Raw genomic sequence first — 22,463 nt, 5'->3', positions numbered from 1 at the left:
CTCTGGCCACGGATGGCTGTAGCTTCACCAGGGATCGAACTTGCGATCTCCTGATGATAGGGCCAACGCTTAGACGGTTGCGCCAGGCCCATCTCTTGACCAAAATGTAAATGTACATGCTGAAAGGCAGCTAGCAGTGGTTGCTAAGCAATGATTGCATGGCTAAGGAAAATAGGGCGGGTCTTGAGCTTGTCTGATCTGCTAAGTCCCTGATGTTGGCCATCTAGTTGCACCCCTGCCCTGTAATATGGCTCACGGCTTGTGCTGTATTCTGGATACTGTACTGTACTGAAGAAGAAGAGCATGCAATACGCAGTTATACTGGTGCAGCATGCAGTGTACAGCCGTTTCCAGGGCAGCGGTTGAATTGATACATATGTTGGCTGACCACATCTGGAATAAGTGGAAAATTGTGCAATTCAAACCATTTAAGTGAAGCGCTGCAATTAAAATTAGCTAATTTTGAAGCTTAACAGTCTTAAAGGGGAAAAATTCACTGGTGTCAGTCATTTTAGTTGAGATTTCAATATCAGTGTATCAGTATCAGACCAAGCAGGAGCCCTCTCTCTTGTTTCTTCCCTCTCAGTGCACTGCAGCTGAACTGACGATTAAGCTTGATGTGGACGTAACAGCTTAAAAGTGCAACGCTCTGAATGTTGTGTCAGGCCTGTACCTCCTAATACGCCTCCCTCTCGTCGCCCCTGGAGACGTCCTGCCACTGTGTCCCACCCTCCCTATTAATCTTTTACGTTCAGGTCCCAAAACGCGTGTTAAAGACTGCTTGACAAGTCTGCTTTGTAGAGGGAGCTGCTTTTGAAGGAAAGTGCAGAACAAAGGAAGGTCATGCAATAACTGTGTTCTGTCTGAAATGAAACCCAACCTTTCGGAGGGCTGCTTTAATGGAGCTGCGCTAGCGATAAGTTGTGAACATCTTTTGTTGTTCTCTTTAAAAGTTTAACGTCACCGTAAGATGCTTTGTTTTATGCTTTATTCCTGGACCACCGTGATTGTAAATGCGTCACTCATATTACACCTCTATGTTCTCGTAAAAATGCTTGTGATTGCTACATTGCTAGTTTCAAAGATAGTCTGGGTGTATACTTGGTCATGGTTGTATGTATATATATATATATATATATATATATATATATATATTATTTATAATATATATTATGCTTTATGTCTATTATATATATAAATATTGTAGATAAGCTTTATTTTCTTTGATATTTTCTTTTTTCTTTGCCATTGGAAAAAAAAAGATATACCTCAGGAATAGTGTGTCACACATGTCAAGGAAAAGACAGATCATTTTAAAATGCTGTTATGAAGAAACTGCTAATGAAAAAAAGGATGGATTGAAAAAACTTGGCAACGCTGTGGAATGACAACAGCCATACACATCCTGAAAACGTATTGAAAGTGTTGAAAATAGCAAATTCTTAAGTGGTCTGTGGAAGAAGGTACTATTATGCATCTGTGTTCTGGTCTTGTGACAAAATGCAGGGTTACTGGAAAGGGATTCATCTTGCCAAACAAAAAATAATTAACATAGAGTTTGTTGCCTCCAGTATCTAAATTGTGTGAACATGTCTTTGGACAGTAATAATAACTGTATTTAAACAATATAATTTATTTTGCTAAGAACTGTGTGATAATTTGCAACTTTACAGTCTTACTTGGAGAATATTCAATCATTTTCCATTTTTTATATCAATTTCCTAATTTAAATGTTTTATTTTCTTTTTTTTTGTTTTTATCTCTGTAGAGGTTTTGTTTGTTAGCATTATGTATTTTTTACTCTTTATTTTTTTGTACATTTCTTCCTACAGCTTTATTTCCTGTCTATTTTGAGGAATATTGAACGGAATGCCCATCTGTACATAGCAAATGTGATGTTAAACCCCTGAAACCCATGTATCCTTATAATTTAAAAATTCCAATAAAAGGATAATAAAAAAAAACAGCTAATTCAGTGCTGTAATTTTGAATATTGATAATATGAAAGACATCTAACCTTTAACCTCTAACAACATGTATCATAATTATCCCTATAAATTCTTATGAAGAAAATGTAACTGAAGCATGTTTCCAGTTTATATTTCATGTTAAGTCCACCTTAGTGTTTAGTTGCTCTTAAGAGGTCAACCGTGACTTCCTGTTTCACTGGGGTAAAGATATGAGGTGAGATTAATATATATAAATGAAATGGGACGCAAGTGTGTTGATCTTCATAAATCAGGAAATTTCTGTAAAAAAGTAGCCTTAAAATGCCCATATCCACTGTGTAGGAAACAGTTAAGACTAAAACAACCAGAGCTGTAGTGAAACTGCCTGGAAGATGATGTATATTTATTTAATGTTTTTCTGTAATTTTTTGTGCATAATTTCTATTTTGTTGAATGTATTGGAAAAAAAACCCCTAAAATCTGAAATGTGCCAAAAACCTTTTGCACAAACTGTACTTTATGAATGGTAATTATATATTAAAATGTGTATAACTGTATTCTCTGTAGAAGATGTTAATTAATTTTTTACTTAAAAAAAAATCAACAAATCAACAAAACATGACAGAGGTGGCAAGACTTTCACATACAGCTATGTTTACTCCCAGAGTCACAGTTATCACCTTCAATAACAAAAACATATTGTAATTTTATTAGGGCTGTCAAATGATTAATCCGAATTCATCGCATTATTTCATGTAGTTGGTTGAGATTAATCGTGTGGGTCTTACTTGCTCATGTTTAAATACAAAAACTCTTTAAACTTAAAGGCTTTTTGCCACATGATTTCAATGATTTTTAACAAAACATACACATCAAAGAAAATTTTGAATTTTACCTATGGATATTGAGTGAAATTAATACGTTCACATAATCTCTTATGCTAAGATGCTTAGTTAAAAGCAGCAAATTACTTATAAGATTGAAACTGCTTAAAACTGACCACATCCTCCACAGCAATATCAGCTTTGTGAAACTGACCCAGACGGTATTAAACTGCCGTCTGGTGTAGGCACCTCTCCACTGGGGATTTCTTAAATTAAAGTTGAAACAACAATAACACAAGACTGTTCTTTTGCGTCTTCAGATATGAGATCCGGGACACTCACCTGGTGGAGGAGAGCGTTCTGGAGACGCTGAAGGTCAAGGCCGACTTCCTGACCTTTAAACCCCGCCCCTTCAACATGCGAGAGTTCTACGATCGAACGGGCCACGACATCAAGGACATGCTGCTGTCCTGCTACTACCGGGGGGTCGAGTGCAGCGCCGAGGACTTCACAGTGGTGAGTCAACACGTCCGCGACCGTCTCTCGCTCTGTCTCTGCTGTGGGACGGCCATAGATATCTGAAGAGATTATTTTACCTACAGGAACCGTATTGATCCAGTGTTCAGATAATGAAATGATGAAGATGCACTTAAGAGACTCAGGTTTGTGATTCGCAGTGGTCTAGGTTGTTGTAAAGGGTCCGTGTGTCGAGTTCAATAGAAGCTGGAAGCAATAACTCCTGTATTTCTGTCAGCATTCCAGCATTACAGTTTGCTTCATCTCTCTTTTTTGGCTGTCGCTGTCCTCCTTCTGGGGTAGGTTTAAGGTTTTTTGCCCACCGTTGATTGAGACTGAACTACAAATAGACTTTAATTTGCCTGCTGTTTGGTGTCTCGTCATTCTGAATTAAAACTGAACACCACAGCCAAACTTTATTTGGCTCCTGGGGTGTTCAATTTACAGCAAAGGCAATAAGAGCCATTAGCTTTATAGAGAGGGATCGTCAGTTGAGGTTTTTGTCATTTTTGAACTTTGCTTTCTTTTTAAGCTGAAATGATCTGTAATCTTGGCCTTTCTCCTGTTTCATGGCATCACTGCTAGTCTGGAACTGTGAAGCGTGTGCCTCTGCTATTCTAAAACATTTATGTTTGCAGGATAACAGTGTGCCATTTGCCTGAAATTAGCTGCGCAATAATGGACTAGTCACATAGTTGTGAACAAGCACTTGTGTCTACCTGGTCGTGTCATCGCTCCCAGTAGGGGTGGGGGATATGACAATATTTCATCGTTATCGTAATAAATTATGTCATCGTGTTTTCATCATCTTTTCGGAACATACAATGGATATTGTCAGTACTGAAAGAACACTAAATAACTACATTTCATTGCAAAGAGAGTATAATTAGTCCTGTTGTTATTATTATGGTTATATTATTATTATTATTAACATAGTATATTTATATGTGGCACTACGGGTTCTATATTGTCTGTTCCAACTTATAAAATCTCAGAAAAATGAAATATTGCAATGCATTTTGTGTATTGTGAAAATGTCTTGAAGTATCGTGATATAAAATCATGTTGCCCACCCCTACACCCGAACACATTTAAAGTACTTAAGAATTTGCCTGATGTTAACCTTTTAGCAACTCTGGAAGAGTTGTGGATGCTGGCCAGGTCACAATTGTTTGTGAACCGTTTATTATTCCTAATGCATATGTACAGTAACCAAAAGCAGGTGGTTACATTGAAGAGAATTGATATGTTCAGAAAAAGGCTCAAATGCAAGTTTAGGTGTGTTTGAATTTCTTAGGTCATTCCTTATTGTTGCCCATAATTCCTGCTTTTGTCTGCTTTGTGTCAGTGGTTTATAGCAGCAAGTTAGGATTTAACTTCTTGGCAAACATTTGTTCAGTGTTCAGTATTAAATGAATGTTGATCAAACCTGGAGAAGTCTGAAGAAGTCAGAAGTCTGGTTTGACCAGTAACAGACCAAAAAAACTGCATAGACATAAAATAAAGCATGAGCTATTGCTTTTTTCGGGTGGTCTTGTTAAAGGAATGTTCAAGTTTATATTTTTCAAATCAACTTTATACTTTTATGTATATATATGTGTTTGTATATATTTTTGTGTATATAGTTTTGCATATTGCTCTTGGTTTTCACGCAGGCTGGAGCTGATAGTAGATAGAGTCTCTATCTACCCAACCAAAGCAAGAACAAAGTTAGCTTCTGATAAAAAACAAAGGTTATATCCATTTAACGGTTATTGTCTCTGGTTTTAGCAAGCAGGGCAAGTAATATGGAGAAAGGTGTATAAAGAAGATCCTCAGTCTGCCTGCACGACTCCTTTTTCTGTGCAGGTATAAATATTTTTCTGGAAAGTGACCTGCCTGTCTATCGACCTCCCCCAGTAAAAAGAAAAAAACCCTGATAGTATCATCAGTCGACCATGGCTAGGGGGTGCGGTCAGTGGTGCATTGCACTCCATATCACAAGCCTTTTCACACGGTCATGTTTTTTTCCTCGATTCAGCCTTGTGACTTTTTTCCAATTGTTCAAATAACAGCAGGAAAAATCTTTTTCTAACAAGGAGTCTAAGGTCACAGCCATGATAGCTTCCCCTGAATCATGAAGAGATCTGCTGATGCTACATACTTAATTGGCTGTAATAGGTTATTAATATGGAAGCAGGCAAACATTTTATTTTGTCTTCCTCTTGTTCAGAAGTGAATGACTTGCATGTTAAATCAGATTGGTCAGTTTATTTAACCTACCTCTGCTACATTGGTTAATTCAAGCAATTTCTTGAAGGTGCTCAACATCTCTTCCCTTCGCTGATGGACCCCCAGTACCACCCACCCCTGCATTTGTTTGACACACTGAATGAATACCAGATTTGAAATAGTTGGTCACGTCATGTGGATCCAAACTTTTTTCTGCTATGCATGCTTAAGCCACTCCTAATGGGGAATTGACTAGCCTGGCTAATATGCTGTACTGCCATTGCAGCGAGTATCATAAATCTGACCATCTAGGGATTTGAAGTTGTGGGCACAATTCTTAGATGATTCTTAAATGACTGTATTCTTGGCTGATTGGATGATGCTGTCCGTAGAAATGAGCCAAATGTCTGAAATGAGCAGTATACCAACTGAGAATAGTATTGTCAATAGCATTGAAAAGCCATTGTTTTCCATACACATAGGATTACATGGTGAAGCAAACTAGGCCCAGTTTCATTATAATGAACAGATTTCTGACACATTTTTTGTGCTCAGCATTACCTGAATATTGTTAATGTGCTCTATATTCACACCTACTACATTTATTTTGGTACTGAAAGGTCATTCTTGTTGAAATAAGGCTCTGTTCCCATCGCCAGTTGAAGATTCTATTCTCAAGCTCACACTTTCGCCCCCATCTCTCTGCCCTTCATCGTCCTTGTGGGGGGCATTAGGCCTCTTTGATGTGCATGGTTTGGAAATGTGTGGAAGCTGTGCGTGTTAGACCCGCGTTATGCTGATGTTTCTGTGGGTTTGTGCTGATGGCGGTGGGGGCTGGACTGTAAGCTAACAGCTCAGCAGAGATCACTAATGGTGTGTTAAGAGTCGCTCTCACGATGTGATTCACCGCTGCGCATGTTCCTGACACACTAATACACTCGCACAGAGGCGTGTTTACACGTATTTACATGTCCTTGCGCAGCTTTCTCTCTGTTTTGTGGACAGTTTGTACCACTTTACAGATAGACACTAGGCGTGCTCTGTCTGTGTGCTATGCACGTAAGCCTATGGTGAATATATTACACGTGTGACTGACTACTTATTTTAAAACTGGGATTTATGTTGGGGTTTTAAAAGACGTATTGTTAATAGACTTACCTTAACAATGGCAGTAAACAGAGTGCATGTAGAATGCAGTAGCTTGGTGACCTTGGGCTCGTGTGTGGCTATTCCAGAGCGCCCCATTCTGTTGGTCAATGATTTCCTGCAGAGATTATACAAAATGTGTTTGTGCAACTACACGCCTGTGTCAGCAATGGGTGCACCTTAAAGTAACTAAATTCACTAGTTAGAAGGCATGAAAGGAACCAACAAAACCACTAAGAATGCTGGGAAGCTCTGCCTCCTGCTCTTCATTATTTACCTAACTTTTTGAAGTTTTTTTTTTTGTTTGTTTGTTTTTTGAATTTGTTCTGTTTACTTATGTCTTTATATATATATATATATATATATATATATATATATATATATATATATATATATAAAGACAAGTAAACAGAACAAATTCATGTTTACTTACTTACTTAATGTTCTGTTTAGTTATGTTTATATATATATATATATATATATATATAATATATATATATATATATATATATATATATAAAGACATAAGTAAACAGAACAAATTCAAAAAACAAACAAACAAAAAAAAAACTTCAAAAAGTTAGGTAAATAATGAAGAGCAGAGCTTCCCAGCATTCTTAATGGTTTTTTAAGATACATTCTTAATGGTTTTTCACATATTCTGTTGCCCTTTAGATTGTGTGCAAATTTCATGAAGAATGGACCAAAACAAAGTGCCCAAATTGACTTGGAAAAATATCTGGTTCCTGTGACTTACATTAAAAGTAAAGTAGGTTTTTAAGGTTGTCATATTGGAGATACGAGGTTTTCTTTCGACAACAGCGATATGTGTGTACATGTATATAGTGCTGTGTTGTTGTATATCAGTATTATTGGTTATTTTAGCTTCTAATCAGTTTTAGTATCAGACACAATCATTACAGGAAAACGGAAAATAAACATGCTAACAATTCAGTGTTGTGCTAATGTTATGTTTAACAGGGCTGTAAAGTGTTTTAGTTTTGCTCATATTTGTGAGTAAATATGTTTATACTGCTATTTGCTACTACAGAAACCGAGTGCCTGAACCTGAGTGCTTTGCCAAGAACATATTCTCAAGAACCAGACTGAGATTGCAAAGATAGGACAGCTTTTTTGCTAACCAGGCTAACTACTCTAGCTGATGTTAACTAGTCCAGAAACAGTAAAACAAAATAACAGTAACACTTTCTTTGAATGCCATGTCTATAAGCATCTATAAATACATTCATAATGCTTCATAAATTTTGAAAAATATTTACAGCCATGTTTTTGATGCCTTATGACTGCATTATGCTGTTCTGAGTATGTGTTCATAGGTTTTTATATAAATGGTGTTCACAGAACGTGTTACCAAATTAATGTTGCCACATTATCCGCTAAGGAGAAAAGACCTTGTGTGGAACATGACGAGTCGTCATCACCATCCGGCCTGCTGCACTATTTAAGGTGGAACAGGAAAATTCGAACAAGAATCTGGCAAATAAGAAGACTTCAGCCTTGTAAAAAATCAAGCATTGAGAGACATTTTACAAGCAACTGTTCTACTTTTGGAAAAGTTTCCTGTTGGAGATGTGAGAAATGCAGCTATAGCTGAGCTAAAGCTTAAAGCAGAGCAAAGTACGTCTGCGTTTTTGTTCATATTATATTTGTTAGCCTTTACTAGTACATCAGCACATACTGAGACATATTTACAGCCAAGATGGTAAAATGGTCCTAAAATTTTGTGGCTCCCAAGGAGGTTTGAGTTTTGTTGAAAGGACAGAATGGCTCTTCTTAACATTTGAGTTGCCGACCCCTCGTCTAGGGTAAAGTATTTTTTTTCCCCTCACTTGTGGTTAACCAAATATCCATTCATCATCTCTTATGGATTAGGAATATCAAAATTAGTGAGAACTCACATCCTTGATATGTGGCCATCTATGACCATAAGAATTCATTAAGACAATTAAATCAAGTGAAACATTGTGGGGAAAAAGTGAAACACACTTTATATGGGTGTTATACCATTCCCCTCAATTAGCATGTGTTGCTAATACATATCTGTGACTCCCTTTAAAAACGACATATGTGTATATGACATAAGGGCTCAGCAGTGAGAGCAGAAGGAGTAGTATTACTGTGAGCTGTCAGGCTAAACCCATTTGATCCACCTCCTAATTCACCTATACATGCTGGCGCTGGCGTTCACGCTGTGGCCATGCTCGCTGCTTGCTTACTGTTACTGTTTATATAGTCTTTGATCGATACAGGAGAGAAAGGACTGTGCTTGCTTTTAATTTTTCACTGTAAGAAGCTGGAATGGTGTGGGGGAGGAGGGGGTGGGTGATGGATGGTTCGGGGGCCTAGAGATGGATATGTGAATGAGTGGGTGGGGGGTGTTATGACAGGATGTATTATAGTCTATAAGCATCAGCCACAAGCATCCATATGCATAGGCACACACTCGCGGCTTTGACATTCAATCCAGTGTTGCTCCGTACTCTATGGAGGTGTTCCAATCTATGTGTGAAGGTGCCTCCAGAGGAATGTAGTAACATTAAGAAATTACAAGCTTGATCGCTCTTAGAAGTCACAGTTATCGCTGGCAACGACAAAAGCATGGTACGAATTTAGATGAATTATTTCATCCAATATTATTTCTCAGCTCTTTGAAACAGGTGAAGAAAGTGTGCAGGTTGTAAACTTTCAGTCCAGAAAACATTTGTGTTTTGTAAGTAGAAGAGGAGAAATTTTATTATGGTTTGAATGTGATTTTTGGCTAAATGTAGGCCTAACAAAAATAATAAAGAAGAAATTGTTTCTCCTTATATAATATTGTTACTCAAATTCTTTACAGTTCCAGTTGAGCATAAAGTCACCAAGAACTACATGAGCACTAGGGATGGGAATCTCTAGGCACCTCATGATTCGATTCAGTTACGATTCAGAGGGCTCACTGATGACCTGGTACTCTTAAAGCAAAGTATTTGTAATGATCCATAATGAATTTACCTCCAATATCTTTTATTAATAGAACAAATGGAAGTGATGTGGCAGTTCAACTGGAAGATCACATTTGCCAACATATATCCCAGCATTGCAAAGAACCAACTGGAAAAGTGATTGTGACCCTTATTAGTCCCACAACAGGGAAATTTCACCTCCGCATTTTAACCCATCTGTGCAGTGAAACACCACATACACACTAGTGAACACACGTACACACTAGGGAGCAGTGAGCACACTTGCCGAAGTGGTAGGCAGCCCTATCCATGGCGCCCAGGGAGCAGTTGGGGGTTAGGTGTCTTGCTCAAGTGCACCTCAGCCATGTACTGTCGGCTCAGGGGATTGAACACGGCTGGTTCCCTAACCTCCAGCCCATGACTGCCCCATGCTGTGCTTGCACACTTGTAGAAAATTAATACAAACTTCTGAATCACAAAAGATAAAGCTGTGTCAGTAAAATATCGGGACCCCATATCTTGGCTCCAAACTGTTCAGCGTAGCACAAAAGCCCTGGTTCTCAACATCTGAGTACGGACACAAATCCTTGGCAATAAAAGTTGAGAGAGTTTGTAATTGGCTTTGCACTTTCCAAGTTAGGTGGAAGCTTCGACATCACTTGCTCGATGGTCATCTATCTGGCAGCAGCTACAACCAGGCGTTTTTCTTCCTCCTCCGGGTGGAATCATGTAATATGATTATTTATGTTTATTGTGTTTCCAAACTACATCAGTGTGACACAACTGGCATATTGTGTGGCTCTTGTCCAGGTCCTGTTCCCCTTCAACTCCACAGAAGCCAAAGTGCTTCCATACGCTAGTTTTTAATGCAGAAGGTGCTGGTCAGATGTGCAGGCCACAAACTGTCCAGGCACTGCACTTCCGCACTTCCAAGTTCCGCCTTTTGTGTTTCGTCAACATTACGTTATAAATTAAAATTGAGAGAAGCTTTTTTTTTTATTTATGAATCGATTCAGTTGCATGACACAAATGGCATGCGATCATTTGAAACAAAAGGAAAAAATATAGAATGTAAATACAGATAGATACGTAATGCCTTGCTTAACTATATCATATTAGAATTGTGTAGTTATATCGCTGCTGTCGGAAGAAAACTTTGTTTATCCATTTTTGTCCTTTTTCAGTTTTTGACATAATTTGAATGCCTGTTGCCCTTTATATTGTCTGTAAATGGACCAAAAGAAATTACCCAAAATGACTCGGAAAAAAAGTCTGGTTCCATTGACTCACATTAAAGTAAAGTAGGTTTTTTTCCTTCTCCTATAAAGTTACCACTTTGGAGATACAAGGTTTTCTTCCGTCAACAGCGATATGTATATAGTAGAGTAAAACAACAATAACTTTAGGCCTCTAAGGGTTAAGAAACTGAGCTGAAAACAAAGCACGTTGACTGTGCTGCAACTTTGACCTAAAACTCCAAACAAGTCAAGAGAAACAATAATGCCTTTTGTCTCAATTTTCAATTTCTGTTTCAGCTCCATGTAAAAGTCTTGCCAGAGTGTTTTTTAGACAATTGGATGGCAAGGAGCTGAGCAAGCCCTCTTTTGAAAGCCTTCGCCTCCCTTGTTCCTTTCTTCGCTGGCCTTTAGATGTTTCATTCTGACTGATGTGGCTGGCTCTTGTGCATGCCTGATGTGATTGCTTTGACGGACAATTCATTCAACAGGGCTCAGCACTTTGTGAGCGTGTGCCCCCCAAAGATCAAACCGTGGCAAATCTCTCCAGACCTTTGATTCTGCTCTTCACTTCCTCTCTTCCTCTAAGACGAAAGGACTATTTTTTTTTCCCCGTTGAAGAAAATGGGATACATTTCCTGACCATACTCTCCACTGTTATACTTTATGTTTGGGGAAGTTTTTTTTTTTTTTAACAGAAGCTTGTTTTCCTTTATAAACGCTTGCTTTCAGGCACCCTGAAAAGCAAAGGAGGGAGAAAATGGCTGTCCTTTTGTGAGTTTTAGGCAAAGCCGATTAGTTTCTGCTCCCAATAAACAGCTTTTGAGACCTGCCAGAATTTTCTCATTCAGTTGAGTACAAAGACAACCTACTTTGCCTGACTCCGAAGATTTCCCGAAGAAAGTGTTCGCATACAACTACTGTTTTTCCATTACTTTGCCTTCGTCTGCTAACTTCAGGTGCCAATTCCAGGGAACATATCAGCTTTATTGACCCATAAGCTCCAACTCCACATGGAACCATGGGAAGATTGGCGGCAGGGGTTAGTGAACAAGGATAAGATGCGCATGGCAGCTTCCTTCACTTCTCAAAGATGCATTGTTTGGTCCCTTTGTCCAAGTTCAGGCCTCTGTGTAGCCTCAAGTGGATTGAGCAGAACATAAGTACATGGAGAAGAAGTCAGGCATTGTTTGAAGGACTTTAGGGGCGGTTTGGCTGTGTGTATCTGGCAGTAATTGGACACTACCAGTCTCAGAAGACATGTGTACTTCATGTAGTTCTTAGCAGGGTACCTATTACCCCAGTTATCCCTGTCTATGTCTCTCTCCCTCTCTCTCTCTCAGTGTCTCTCTCTATTCGAGAGCTCTCCATGATGCACTGTGGCTTGTGTGGAATGTAGATGAGATGTCACCACAAAAATGCCCTCTAAGAAAAAGTAAAGTTGTTCCTATGTAACCCTAAAAGATGAGTTATGTGTGCTTTGCTGTGCTTTTCAAATATGATTACTGTGGCTGTCAAACAGTTAAAATAAATAGAAGGGGAAAGTTTATGAACAAACTAAGCTGGCTTGACAAAGTCATTGCGGTGGTATCAAGTTGGTTGCTAAGGTGTTGCTAGGCCATTGCTATGATATCCTAGGTGGTTGGTAAAGCATAGGCAGGGGCATTGCTGTGGTTCCCCAGGTGGTTGCTAAGGTATTGCTTGGCCATTGCTATATTATTCCAGGTGGTTGCTAGGGTGTTGTTTGGCCATTGCTATATTATGTCAGGTGGTTGCTAAGGTATTGCTAGGCCATTGCTATAGTTTCCAAGGTGGTTGTTAAAGCATTGGTAGGGCATTGCTGTGGTTTCCCAGGTGGCTGCTAGGGGGTTGCTTGCCCATTGCTATATTATCCCATGTGGTTGCTAAGGTGTTACAAGGCCATTGCTATATTATCCCAAGTGGTTGCTAAGGTGTTGCTCGGCCATTGCTATATTATCCCAAGTGGTTGCTAAGGTGTTGCTTGGCCATTGCTATTTTATTCCAGGTGGTTGCTAGGGTGTTGCTTGGCCATTGCTATATTATCGCAAGTGGTTGTCAAGGTTTTACAAGGCCATTGCTGTGGTGTCCCAGGTGGTTGTTAAGACATAGGTAGGGCATTGCTATGGTATCCTAGGTGGTTGCTAAGGTGTTGCCTGGCCATTGCTATGGTATCGCAGGTGGTTGCTAATCTGTCTGTGTGTATATACATATATATCTGCTAGTATTTATGTGTGTTGTATGTAATATCTATGAGGGGAAAAGTGAGAGGTTTACTTGTTATTACATAAAGTATTTTTTTAGGTTGAACTGACAACTTTTTTTGCAGTGTATGAGAAAAAAACTGTATTTGAACTAACGCTGTGCGGTATTACAGTATTGGCTCCATGATCCTGCAAAAAATTGTGATTACTACTAAATTTACAATTCAGTATTCTCATAATTTGATTAATGTTTAAATGAGAACACATGTTGGTGGGAGTGCTGGAGTGAGTTGTTGATTGGTGCTGATCGATTGCAAAACTTTGGTGTTTGCATTACATGGCAGACTTACTAGAATGTTCATTCTCCGTGATGCTTTGTCACATCTCTGCAATGCACATCACAGTTTTGCATCGCCATATAATGATGTTACAGTGCAGTGTTGTACACCTGTTCAACTTGCATATTTCAAAACTGGAGTTGGGACAACTCTGGGATTTTTTTACATCCTGAAAACTTATTTTTAATTGTTTATTGGTTGTTTTTACAAAATGGCCCATCGCAATGCGTAGCTTTTGTCTTATTCTTACGTTGCATGGTTTACAGCCTTCATTTGAAGGTCCACAGACAGTATGATGGTAGCAAAGATGTTATTGATACCCTTCTGTACACTTAAACCAGCAACATTTTTGTTTAGATCCATACCACGATATCCTTCACACATTTAGAGCTTCTTCTAAAATTACGTTTATCACAGTGATTTCTTTGTGATGACGGCTTCTGAAGGGCCAGTCAGGCAAGATGTTAGTCACCAGTCGCATCTCATGTGCTGACATCAACCTTACTTAGCTGTTGCGCAAGCTTTTAGCTTCACGCTAGTGGTGATCTGAGACCACTTAGTCTTTGTGGGTAGCGTGTAGGTAGCGGAGGTTGGCCTTAGACCAGCACGAAACGGTTTCTCTCTAATGAAAGGCTGATTCATGCTTCTATCTGCAAGAGAAATGAATCCCCATTAATATTAATAAATAGATTGGCAAACCATTCAAAGGACTAGCTATCCTGGAGGGCATCATAAAAAATCACCCTAAATTGTACAGACACTATGATTGAGATTCATGACCCATGTTTAATTAAAAAGACTCACAGCAAGCAGACAGCTCTCTGGCAGATATAAATACAGCTGACAACTTGGAGGCACCATGACCAGCAAAGAGCTCCTCTGCTGTTTGTTGTTTTTTTTGCATGGTTCGGCCATAGTGACGGTAACTAATTTGATTTGAGATAGAATTCCTCTAAGGGTTTTATTGAGATGTCTTTCTTCTTAAAGAAGATGTAAACTAAAAGAAGCTGTAAATCATGTCTTTAAACCTGCCAAACAGATGAAATGAGGATGGCTTATAAGGTCAGCGTTACGATTCAGCATGACAATGAAAAAACAATGGTTTCAAGCTCGTGCCTTGAATGAGTTTTCTTTGCCAACATGATGATAGCGCTGCCTAATTATACTGAACAAAAAAGGGAACTGTATTGTGCTTTTGTTCATTAGAACAAAAAAAAACTCAAGAGATATTAACATTCCAAATGTGCCATTCATATATCAAAGCCTGGACAGATTGATCTGCTCTGTGCAGATTGTAAGACTGCTTTTGTTGCTACTGTCAGCCACCGATATACAGTACAAAAGACCACTCTTAATTTACTTCATTTTCATTAAGAAGCTCCAAGGACTAAACATATCAGATATTTCAGTATTAAGTGTGTCCACACTTTACTTTTATTCCAGTTTCTCAAAGAAATCTGCAGACACACCTCCAAAGTTCAGTCTTAGAAGTTGGTTGGTCATTTTCTGAAGTAATTCCATGAATGTGATGTTGAGGTCTGGACTCTGGGGTGGTCAGTCCGTTGTTCAGCTTCTTTGTTTGGTGTGTCTGTCTCCTTTTCTCAGTGAGGCTTCTTGACAGCTACACATCCTTTCAGACCCATAGCGCTGAGTTGTCTTCTCACAGTGGAAGGATGGACAGAAACACCTGTGGATGTTTTCAGATCTGAATCAGCTTGATTTTTTTCCTCTCTCTCAAAGATGAAAGCTTTAATTGCTGTTTATCTGATGGGGCAGTTTTAGTGTCTACCAGGTCTTCCAGGTGGTTGTTAGGAGTCCCATTTTCTCTGTAGCTTTTTTATTTTTTCAGCTGTAGTTTTGTTTTTTTTTACTTATTTTCCTTTGACTTTCTCCTTCCTTATGCAGGTGGATTATCTGTTCTAGAAATATCTCCTAAGGAATGAACAGTTTGTATTTAATGGTTGTGTGTGCATAAATGTTATGGTTTCTGGGGGATAAACACATGCTACATTTCAGCTATGAAAGTCACTGCTGATCATAAATAAACCATACAACAACTTTGCAACAACCGACAGCTCTTTCTCAGTTCAGTCATTCTGACTGAAGCTGTGTCTGTTTCTCTCATGCTTTTCAGCTTCGTTTGCTAATAATCACGCACTGTTACCAAAGTTAGCTGCATGACTAAGCGCTGCATGCAGCCAACGTGCCCCATCGGTGTGAGCCTCTCTCTGTTTTAGCTTATGAGAACACTGTGAAACCACTGGTGTTGGAGATTTTATGGAAAAGTTGTTCTCAGACATATTAAAAATACTAATCATCTCACAACCCCCAAGAGTTAATTCCATTAGAACCACTGCCTTAAACAAGACAGAGCTTACAAATCTCAGAAATCTATGAAATTATTGATGCTATAATTTATAGCAATTTAAATGTGACAGGGGATTAAAATTAGACTTCCATTTGCTTTTTGTTAATTTTTTACACAGATATGGACCCAAAGACTTAACTCAAAAATAAAGAAAATATTCAGCTTAAAGGATAAAGGAATCGTTCAAGGATAATACCAAAAATGTTTAATTAAATGCATGTGTGAGTGGTGATTTCATATTTCATAATCATGTTTTCTTTCATATTCACTTTGCCTTGTGTGCTTTTAAATGGTTGCTTAGTGATGCCATTTTTTGACTAGGTTATCGTAGTGTGAAAATTCCAAATCCCAAACTCCCCACAGAGGGGAGGCCTACTAGCAAACTGCAAGATTTCTCTTGGAACTTTTAGAACATTGCCTCCAAGATGACTAGACTGGAAAGGAGCAGGCAAATGCTAGAAAAGAATAAACCACAGTGGCCCTCAATTTGAGCCCTGAGGCACCCCTGCACTTCTGCTCTTTTAGAGCTCATTCAGCTCAAAGGCTTGATAATTATCTTTTGGCTTCAGTTAGGTCTGATAGAGCTGGGAAAGAGTTGAACCCTGTTATCTCTCAAGAATGGCACTGACTGGCAAAGGCTACGGTAACTTAGGCAGGTATGTGACAGCAATGTAGTAGGGAGGTGAGATAAGATAATAACTGATATAAAAGGTCAGTTAAAGGCCAAGGAAGACTACTGGTTGTCATTTGGTCAGACTGTTCCTTAACTACTTCATTATTCTAGAACACTGACCACCTGGACCTGCAAGCCAGCATAGCCGGCCAACTCTTTAAATGGCAACAAATCATATGTTGAAGTGCCTGCTGGTGGGAGCTGGTGCACGGCACAAATCATCTACACAGTTGGCAGATCTGAGGCTCATCACCCTCAGGGGAGCCAGAGCCTTTTCAGCTGTCTTGATGAACATATGGTGGGCAGAGCCAACCCAAACAGCAGCACGAGGAATTCATAGTCATCTCCTTTGAAGGTGAATCTGAGGAAGTGCCTGCGAGGCTGGTAGATGAAGCATTCATCATGTGGTGAACCGTTTGCCTCAGCGCTTACTCTGTGTCACATGGTGGTCTATTCATATTCTGGGCGCATTACAGCAAATCTGCTGGGTCTTGGGAAGGCTGTACATGCGGCCCCACTCTAGTCTTCTTGAGCACCACAAACTTTTGGCTGAAGAAACCAGCACTTCTACTGCTGGTTTTGCTAGTACGTGTTCAGTATGACCTCCAAATCCTCAGTATGCTTCTGTATTCTGTATTTTTAGCAGGAATATGACCATTTTTGTCATTATTGTGAGAAATCACATCAATATGCACTTTTCTGACCATATCATTTGCACTTAAAGAACACTGACCAACTGCATCTTTCATCGAAAGAAGATCATAATTAGGCCTGTTTAATGTTGAATTGGTTTTAGTAGCATATGCACACTTTATTTGAACCCTACTGTGTAATATTGACATAACCATGACATAAACATGTCACGGCATATGTTATATGCAGTCATGACTTGTCATGAAAGTTAAAGTTATTCTCGTCCCGGAGTTAGTTCTAGGAAAAGCTCATCTGAATCGCAACCAAAAATCATAGAAGATAAACAGCAGTAATTACTGTAATGCTGTTCTCCTCACAGGTCACAGTAGCATCAGGTCGATATTTAAGTCTTTCAGTATGGTGACACCTTCAGTCAGATGAACAGAATGTAACGCTACAGACAGTAAATGTAGTATTTCAGTTAAAAACTACAACAGCCCAGACTACAAGAAATTTAGTTGTCAAAACAAACTACAGACTAATTTTTTCTCCCTTTAAATTAAACAGACCCAATTAAAAAGACTCAACTCGAACTCACATGGATATCTCTGGAGGAAGTGTCTTAAAATATGTTGCATCATATTTTGCCCTTTTGGCCCACTTTACTCGACTAAGTACTCAGTGTGTGTTCACCAGAGATTGCCCACCTCATCCTGTGGCCTTAAGCGAATGTTGATGCCACCAGCATGATCTATACATCTCTTCTCTGCATAGATAGAGTCGCTCCCAGTCTTAGGTAATTGCCATGATCATTCTCATTGAACCACTGGATCCATTCCCCACCGAGCACTCTCCACAGGACTTGAGGAACATTGATAATGTGATTGAATCAATAAAAGCTTGTCTTGCAGACACCCTACAGTAGTGCAGCTCATGCAAACACTGTTGTTAGGCATCTTTAACATATTGGTTGCCTTGGATTTGGGACATTTGAGAGGAATTCATGATGAAGAACTGATCAAGCAGAGCAAAAGGACAGATCACATGAACCAAAGAGATCATAACACCCATAACTTGTTCTCCATTATTTATTGTCTTTTAGATCAAATGAAACTGAGACTTTTCTCAAACACAAAGAACATTCAGAAAACTTGAAAAACCTCTCTCGAAGCCATTACTATTCGGGGCTCATCAGAGACCCCGATTCAAATGAATCTGCCAGTCATATTGGCCTGACCAATTCCCACGACTCCATCTGCATGAGATCAATCAATTCCCTATTACTGTAGTGCTCAAAGACAAGCAATCAATTAAGCCCCACTTGATAAATAATAAACGCGTGGCAAATGAGGAAGCTGGGTCATACAGAGTAACAAGGGCAGGCATTTTACATATAGGGCTTCGTTCCATGCTCATCTACACAGCCTGCCCTCTGTGCTGAAGCTCGATGGCTGAGTGCCAGAGTCTGTATCTGTTTCCCTGAGCACAGGGGGGGTGAAGGGTGGGAGGCTGGGGGCAAGATGTGAAAAGGATGAGACAGAGATAAAGACAGATTCTGACTCTGGCTTAAATGAGAGGGTTTTCGGCCACATTTAGAGATATTTAAGTCATGTTTGGTTTGTTCCTCTCAGAAGATGATTTGGTAGTGTTGATTCTATTTAATATCTGTTTATTTTTTCTCTGTTGGGTTAAATTCACTAAATATACAGTAACTATGCATTCAAATTGTGCAGAATTGTGTTCCCTGCGTTTGATTCCCCAGCTGGGCAACCAGGGTCCTTTCTGTGTGGAGTTTGCATGTTCTCCCTGTGTCTGCATGGGTTTCCTCCCACAGTCCAGAAAGACATACAATCAGGCCAGTTGGTGTAAATGTGTGTTTGTCTGCCCTGTAATGAACTGGAGAGCTGTCCAGGGTGTCCCCTGCCTTCCCCCCAGTGAGTGCTGGAAGAGGCTCCAGCACCTCCCGCAACCCAGGAGGAAAAGTGGTTTAGATGAGTGAGTGCTCTCTGAAGAGTAACTTATTTTTGCTTAGAAAATGAACAGAAACATCATTTTTACATTGTTGCATATGACTGTATAAAAATAAACGCTGTTCTGATTGGCTGCCCTGTATCGTACCTCATTCAGAAAACATTTCTTATAACTACACTCTGAACCGGCAGGGCTAAACTGCTGTAGGCTTAACCAATTAAAAACCCAGGCTTATTACATTCTAAGGCTTATTATTCAGTAATTACAGGTGGCCCTGGCCATATAAGGGTTTAATAGGTGAATGTATGTTAGTATGGTGGCTTTTGTGACTTGACAAAAACAATTAATTCAAACAAAAGCTTAGGCCCAATCCCATTGGGTAGTGTGTGCCAATTTTTGTTGAGATTGAGGGGTAGGGTGAAGTGTTAGGGCTACATGGCCCTCCAAAGAGAGGTTTTTCAGAGGCTCACTCCAAACGGAGTGTTACAAAGAAAAAAAATGGCAAGATGGCTGCGCAAGAAACCCACAAATGTGGGTATTTTCTGTGTTAAAAATTACGATAACCATTGTATTATTAGTTTAATGTCGTTTGATCCTTTTCTTCATAACAAGCACTAAAAAATTGCTAATAGTATGCTGATGTCTCAGTAGTTAGCTAACTAAACTTCCCATTTCACCTTAAATAGTCCAGCAGTTCTGATACCTGAAGCACCAGAATGTAACTGCTGCTCTGTTTAAGGTGGAACAGGAACATTTGAAAAAGAAGCTGGCAAATGACTGACTTCAGCTTCATATCACTGAAGAATTTGGGTTTGGCAATAATAATTGCCCCCCCTTTGAAACCATATGATGCCCTAAATGTAACTAAAGCCCAGCAGTGAGGCTGTTGAACTTTACCCTCCTCTGCTATCACTGCAGAATGGCAGGGTCGCCTACAGAGCACCGCTAGTAGCCTGTTAATAAAGTAATGCTCTTTTTTATTTGAGGGTCCCATTTCATAGGAGAAGATTTCAACCACTACCCCTTCTAACTCAAGGTGACACTCCAAAACAAGGGGTAGGGGTCAAAATAAAAATGGGACTGGGCCTTATTTTCCATAAAAGGAGGGTATGGACTGCAGAGTGAGTTTTGAAATTACTAATCTATAATTAAACATCAAATTCATATTTTAAAAGATTCTGCAATACAGGATGTTTAAGTAAGCAAAGATTATATATAGTTTTTAAAAATGCTCAGTCATTTGCCTCTATTTCATCAGCAATCCCAGTAAAGAGCATAGCGTCATTTCACTGAGGCCTTTTAGCCCTTAATGGTCAAGATAGTGATCAAGCTGGGGGGAACCTGAGACCACTCACAGATGCATGCATTATGGTCATTCCTCTGGGATCTATATTAGATGGCATAAATAACTCTCCTCAGCTCTGCAGCCTATAGCATTGGATTGCATTTGCCATGCACTTGACTGGGCCTGAAATGCTGGATCAATATCACCATCACTGTGTGATCTGTCATTAATGAATGACTTTGCTGCACAGCACTGTGGATTTATGATATGGCTATGATGAGTTTCATGATGAGACATTGTGTCTTCTCCATGTGTTGCTCTAACAAAGTGATTATGTAGCCCGCTTCATCTCGTGGGGTTTTTATGGCTTTCTGATGATGACATTTCATGTTCTGTAAACTGATTGAATTTGAGAATGAAGAGAAATCATATTTGAAAGTAGAGCATATCTTAAAACAGGAAAGTATAGTCAAGACAAAATCTGCTACAGGCATATGCCATAAGTTGTGTTCTAATGGTCAAATGCCATGTTTTGTTGTTTTTTTTTAAGTGAAAATAAGCTTACACATCTTCTAGAGAAATAGATAGAAACAGAAATGGAACTTGTGCAAGAAATGTTCCAGAACAATGGCATATTTAAGAGGATGTGTTAACTAACTTTCACTTCAAAATCAACAAAAGGTGATTAGACTGGGGGTGTTCCAACTTTTGCATAAGACTTACGTAAGGCCCAATCCCATTTCACCACCTGCCCCTACCACTTAGCCCTTACCCCTCCGTTTTGCATGTTCATGCCTAGGGGGTAGGGTGTCCTGATTTTTGTTGAGATAGAGGGGTAGGGCAAAGTGTTAGGACTACATGGCCCTCCAAACAGAGGTTTTTCAGAGGCCAAATGGAGTGTTATCAGAAAAAAACACCAGCAAGATGGCTGCGCCATCGACCAAATAAACCCACAAATGTGAATATTGTCTCAGTTAAAAATTACGATAACCATTCTATTATCTTAGTTTAATGCCATTTCAATATATTATAGTTCTTTTCTTCATAACAAACATAAAAATTTGTTAATAGTATGCTAATGTTTGGGTAGCTAGTTAGCCAAATTTCCCATTCCACCTTAAATAGTCCATTAGTTCTGACGCCTGAAGCACCAGAATGTAACCGTTGCTCCATTTAAGGTGGAACAGAAAAATTAGAATGAGAAGCTGGCGAATAGCTGACTTCAGCTTCATATCACTGAAGAATTAGGCATGGGTGATAATAATGTAAGGCATAAATGTAACTAAAGCCCAGCAGTGAGGAGCTGAACTTTACCCTCCTCTGCTGTCACTGCAGACTGGCAGGGTCACCTACAGAGCACCACTAGTAGCCTGTTAATGAAGTAATGTTCTTTTTATTTGAGGGTCCTTTTTCGTAGGGGATGATTTCAACCACTACCCCTTAACTCAGTTCTAAGGGGAAAGGTGACACTCCAAAACAAGGGGTAGGGGTCAAAATAAAAAATGGGATTGGGCCTTAACGTTAGTAAGGTGTGCTTCCATGTTTAATATGCAAAGCACGCATCAGGTTATGACAATTTGGGAATTTTCATTAGTTTTATTTTTATTTAGGTTATTTTCTGTATAGTTTGTTAGTTCTAAGTGTGCTTTAGTTTTAGCTTTTTTTAGAATTATGATGAAAATAGTGACAATAGGTATTTGATAAGGTTTAGATTCACAGATCAGAATGCACCATTTTTATATAAACTACAGAGCTTTGAACTGTTTACAACCCCAAAACTCTTTATACAACAGCAAGAACTTAATGCATCACAGTAATAGACTCTTGCTGACATCCTCGTCACTGTGAACATCTGCACCAATAAGTCTTCATGCTTGTGATGTTTAGATATCGCTCTTCATGCTCTGCTCACTGTCAAGTCACTAGAAGCTCTGAGGCAGTAAGTGTCTGAGTACCAAGCAAAACACTGAGAAACTGAGCTACAGCAGCTTTGCTAACTTTGCCACACTGTGCACTGATACTAAAAGGAGATGGTGATGTATATAGTAGGACAATCTGTTCACTCTAAAGCCTGTTTTGCAAAGACTAAGGCCTAATGTATAAAGTAACAAACGACTTTGCGCACGACT

General features: G+C 39.2%; 1 protein-coding gene across 1 annotated transcript in view; it reads left to right on the top strand.

Annotated features, from left to right (window-relative positions):
- Positions 1 to 22,463, top strand: part of asic1b (acid-sensing (proton-gated) ion channel 1b) — a 357,481-nt gene that overhangs the window by 45,042 nt on the left and 289,976 nt on the right. Inside the window, exon 2 of the mRNA XM_036559042.1 lies at positions 3,094 to 3,289. Within this exon, the coding sequence (XP_036414935.1) occupies positions 3,094 to 3,289 (196 nt within the window). The remainder of the gene's footprint in view (positions 1 to 3,093; positions 3,290 to 22,463) is intronic.

This window comes from Colossoma macropomum, unplaced genomic scaffold, assembly GCF_904425465.1.
Source record: "Colossoma macropomum unplaced genomic scaffold, Colossoma_macropomum, whole genome shotgun sequence".
Lineage (NCBI taxonomy): Eukaryota > Metazoa > Chordata > Actinopteri > Characiformes > Serrasalmidae > Colossoma > Colossoma macropomum.
The sequence above is the reverse complement of the archived record's forward strand: the minus strand, read 5'-3'. Positions and strand labels throughout refer to the sequence as shown.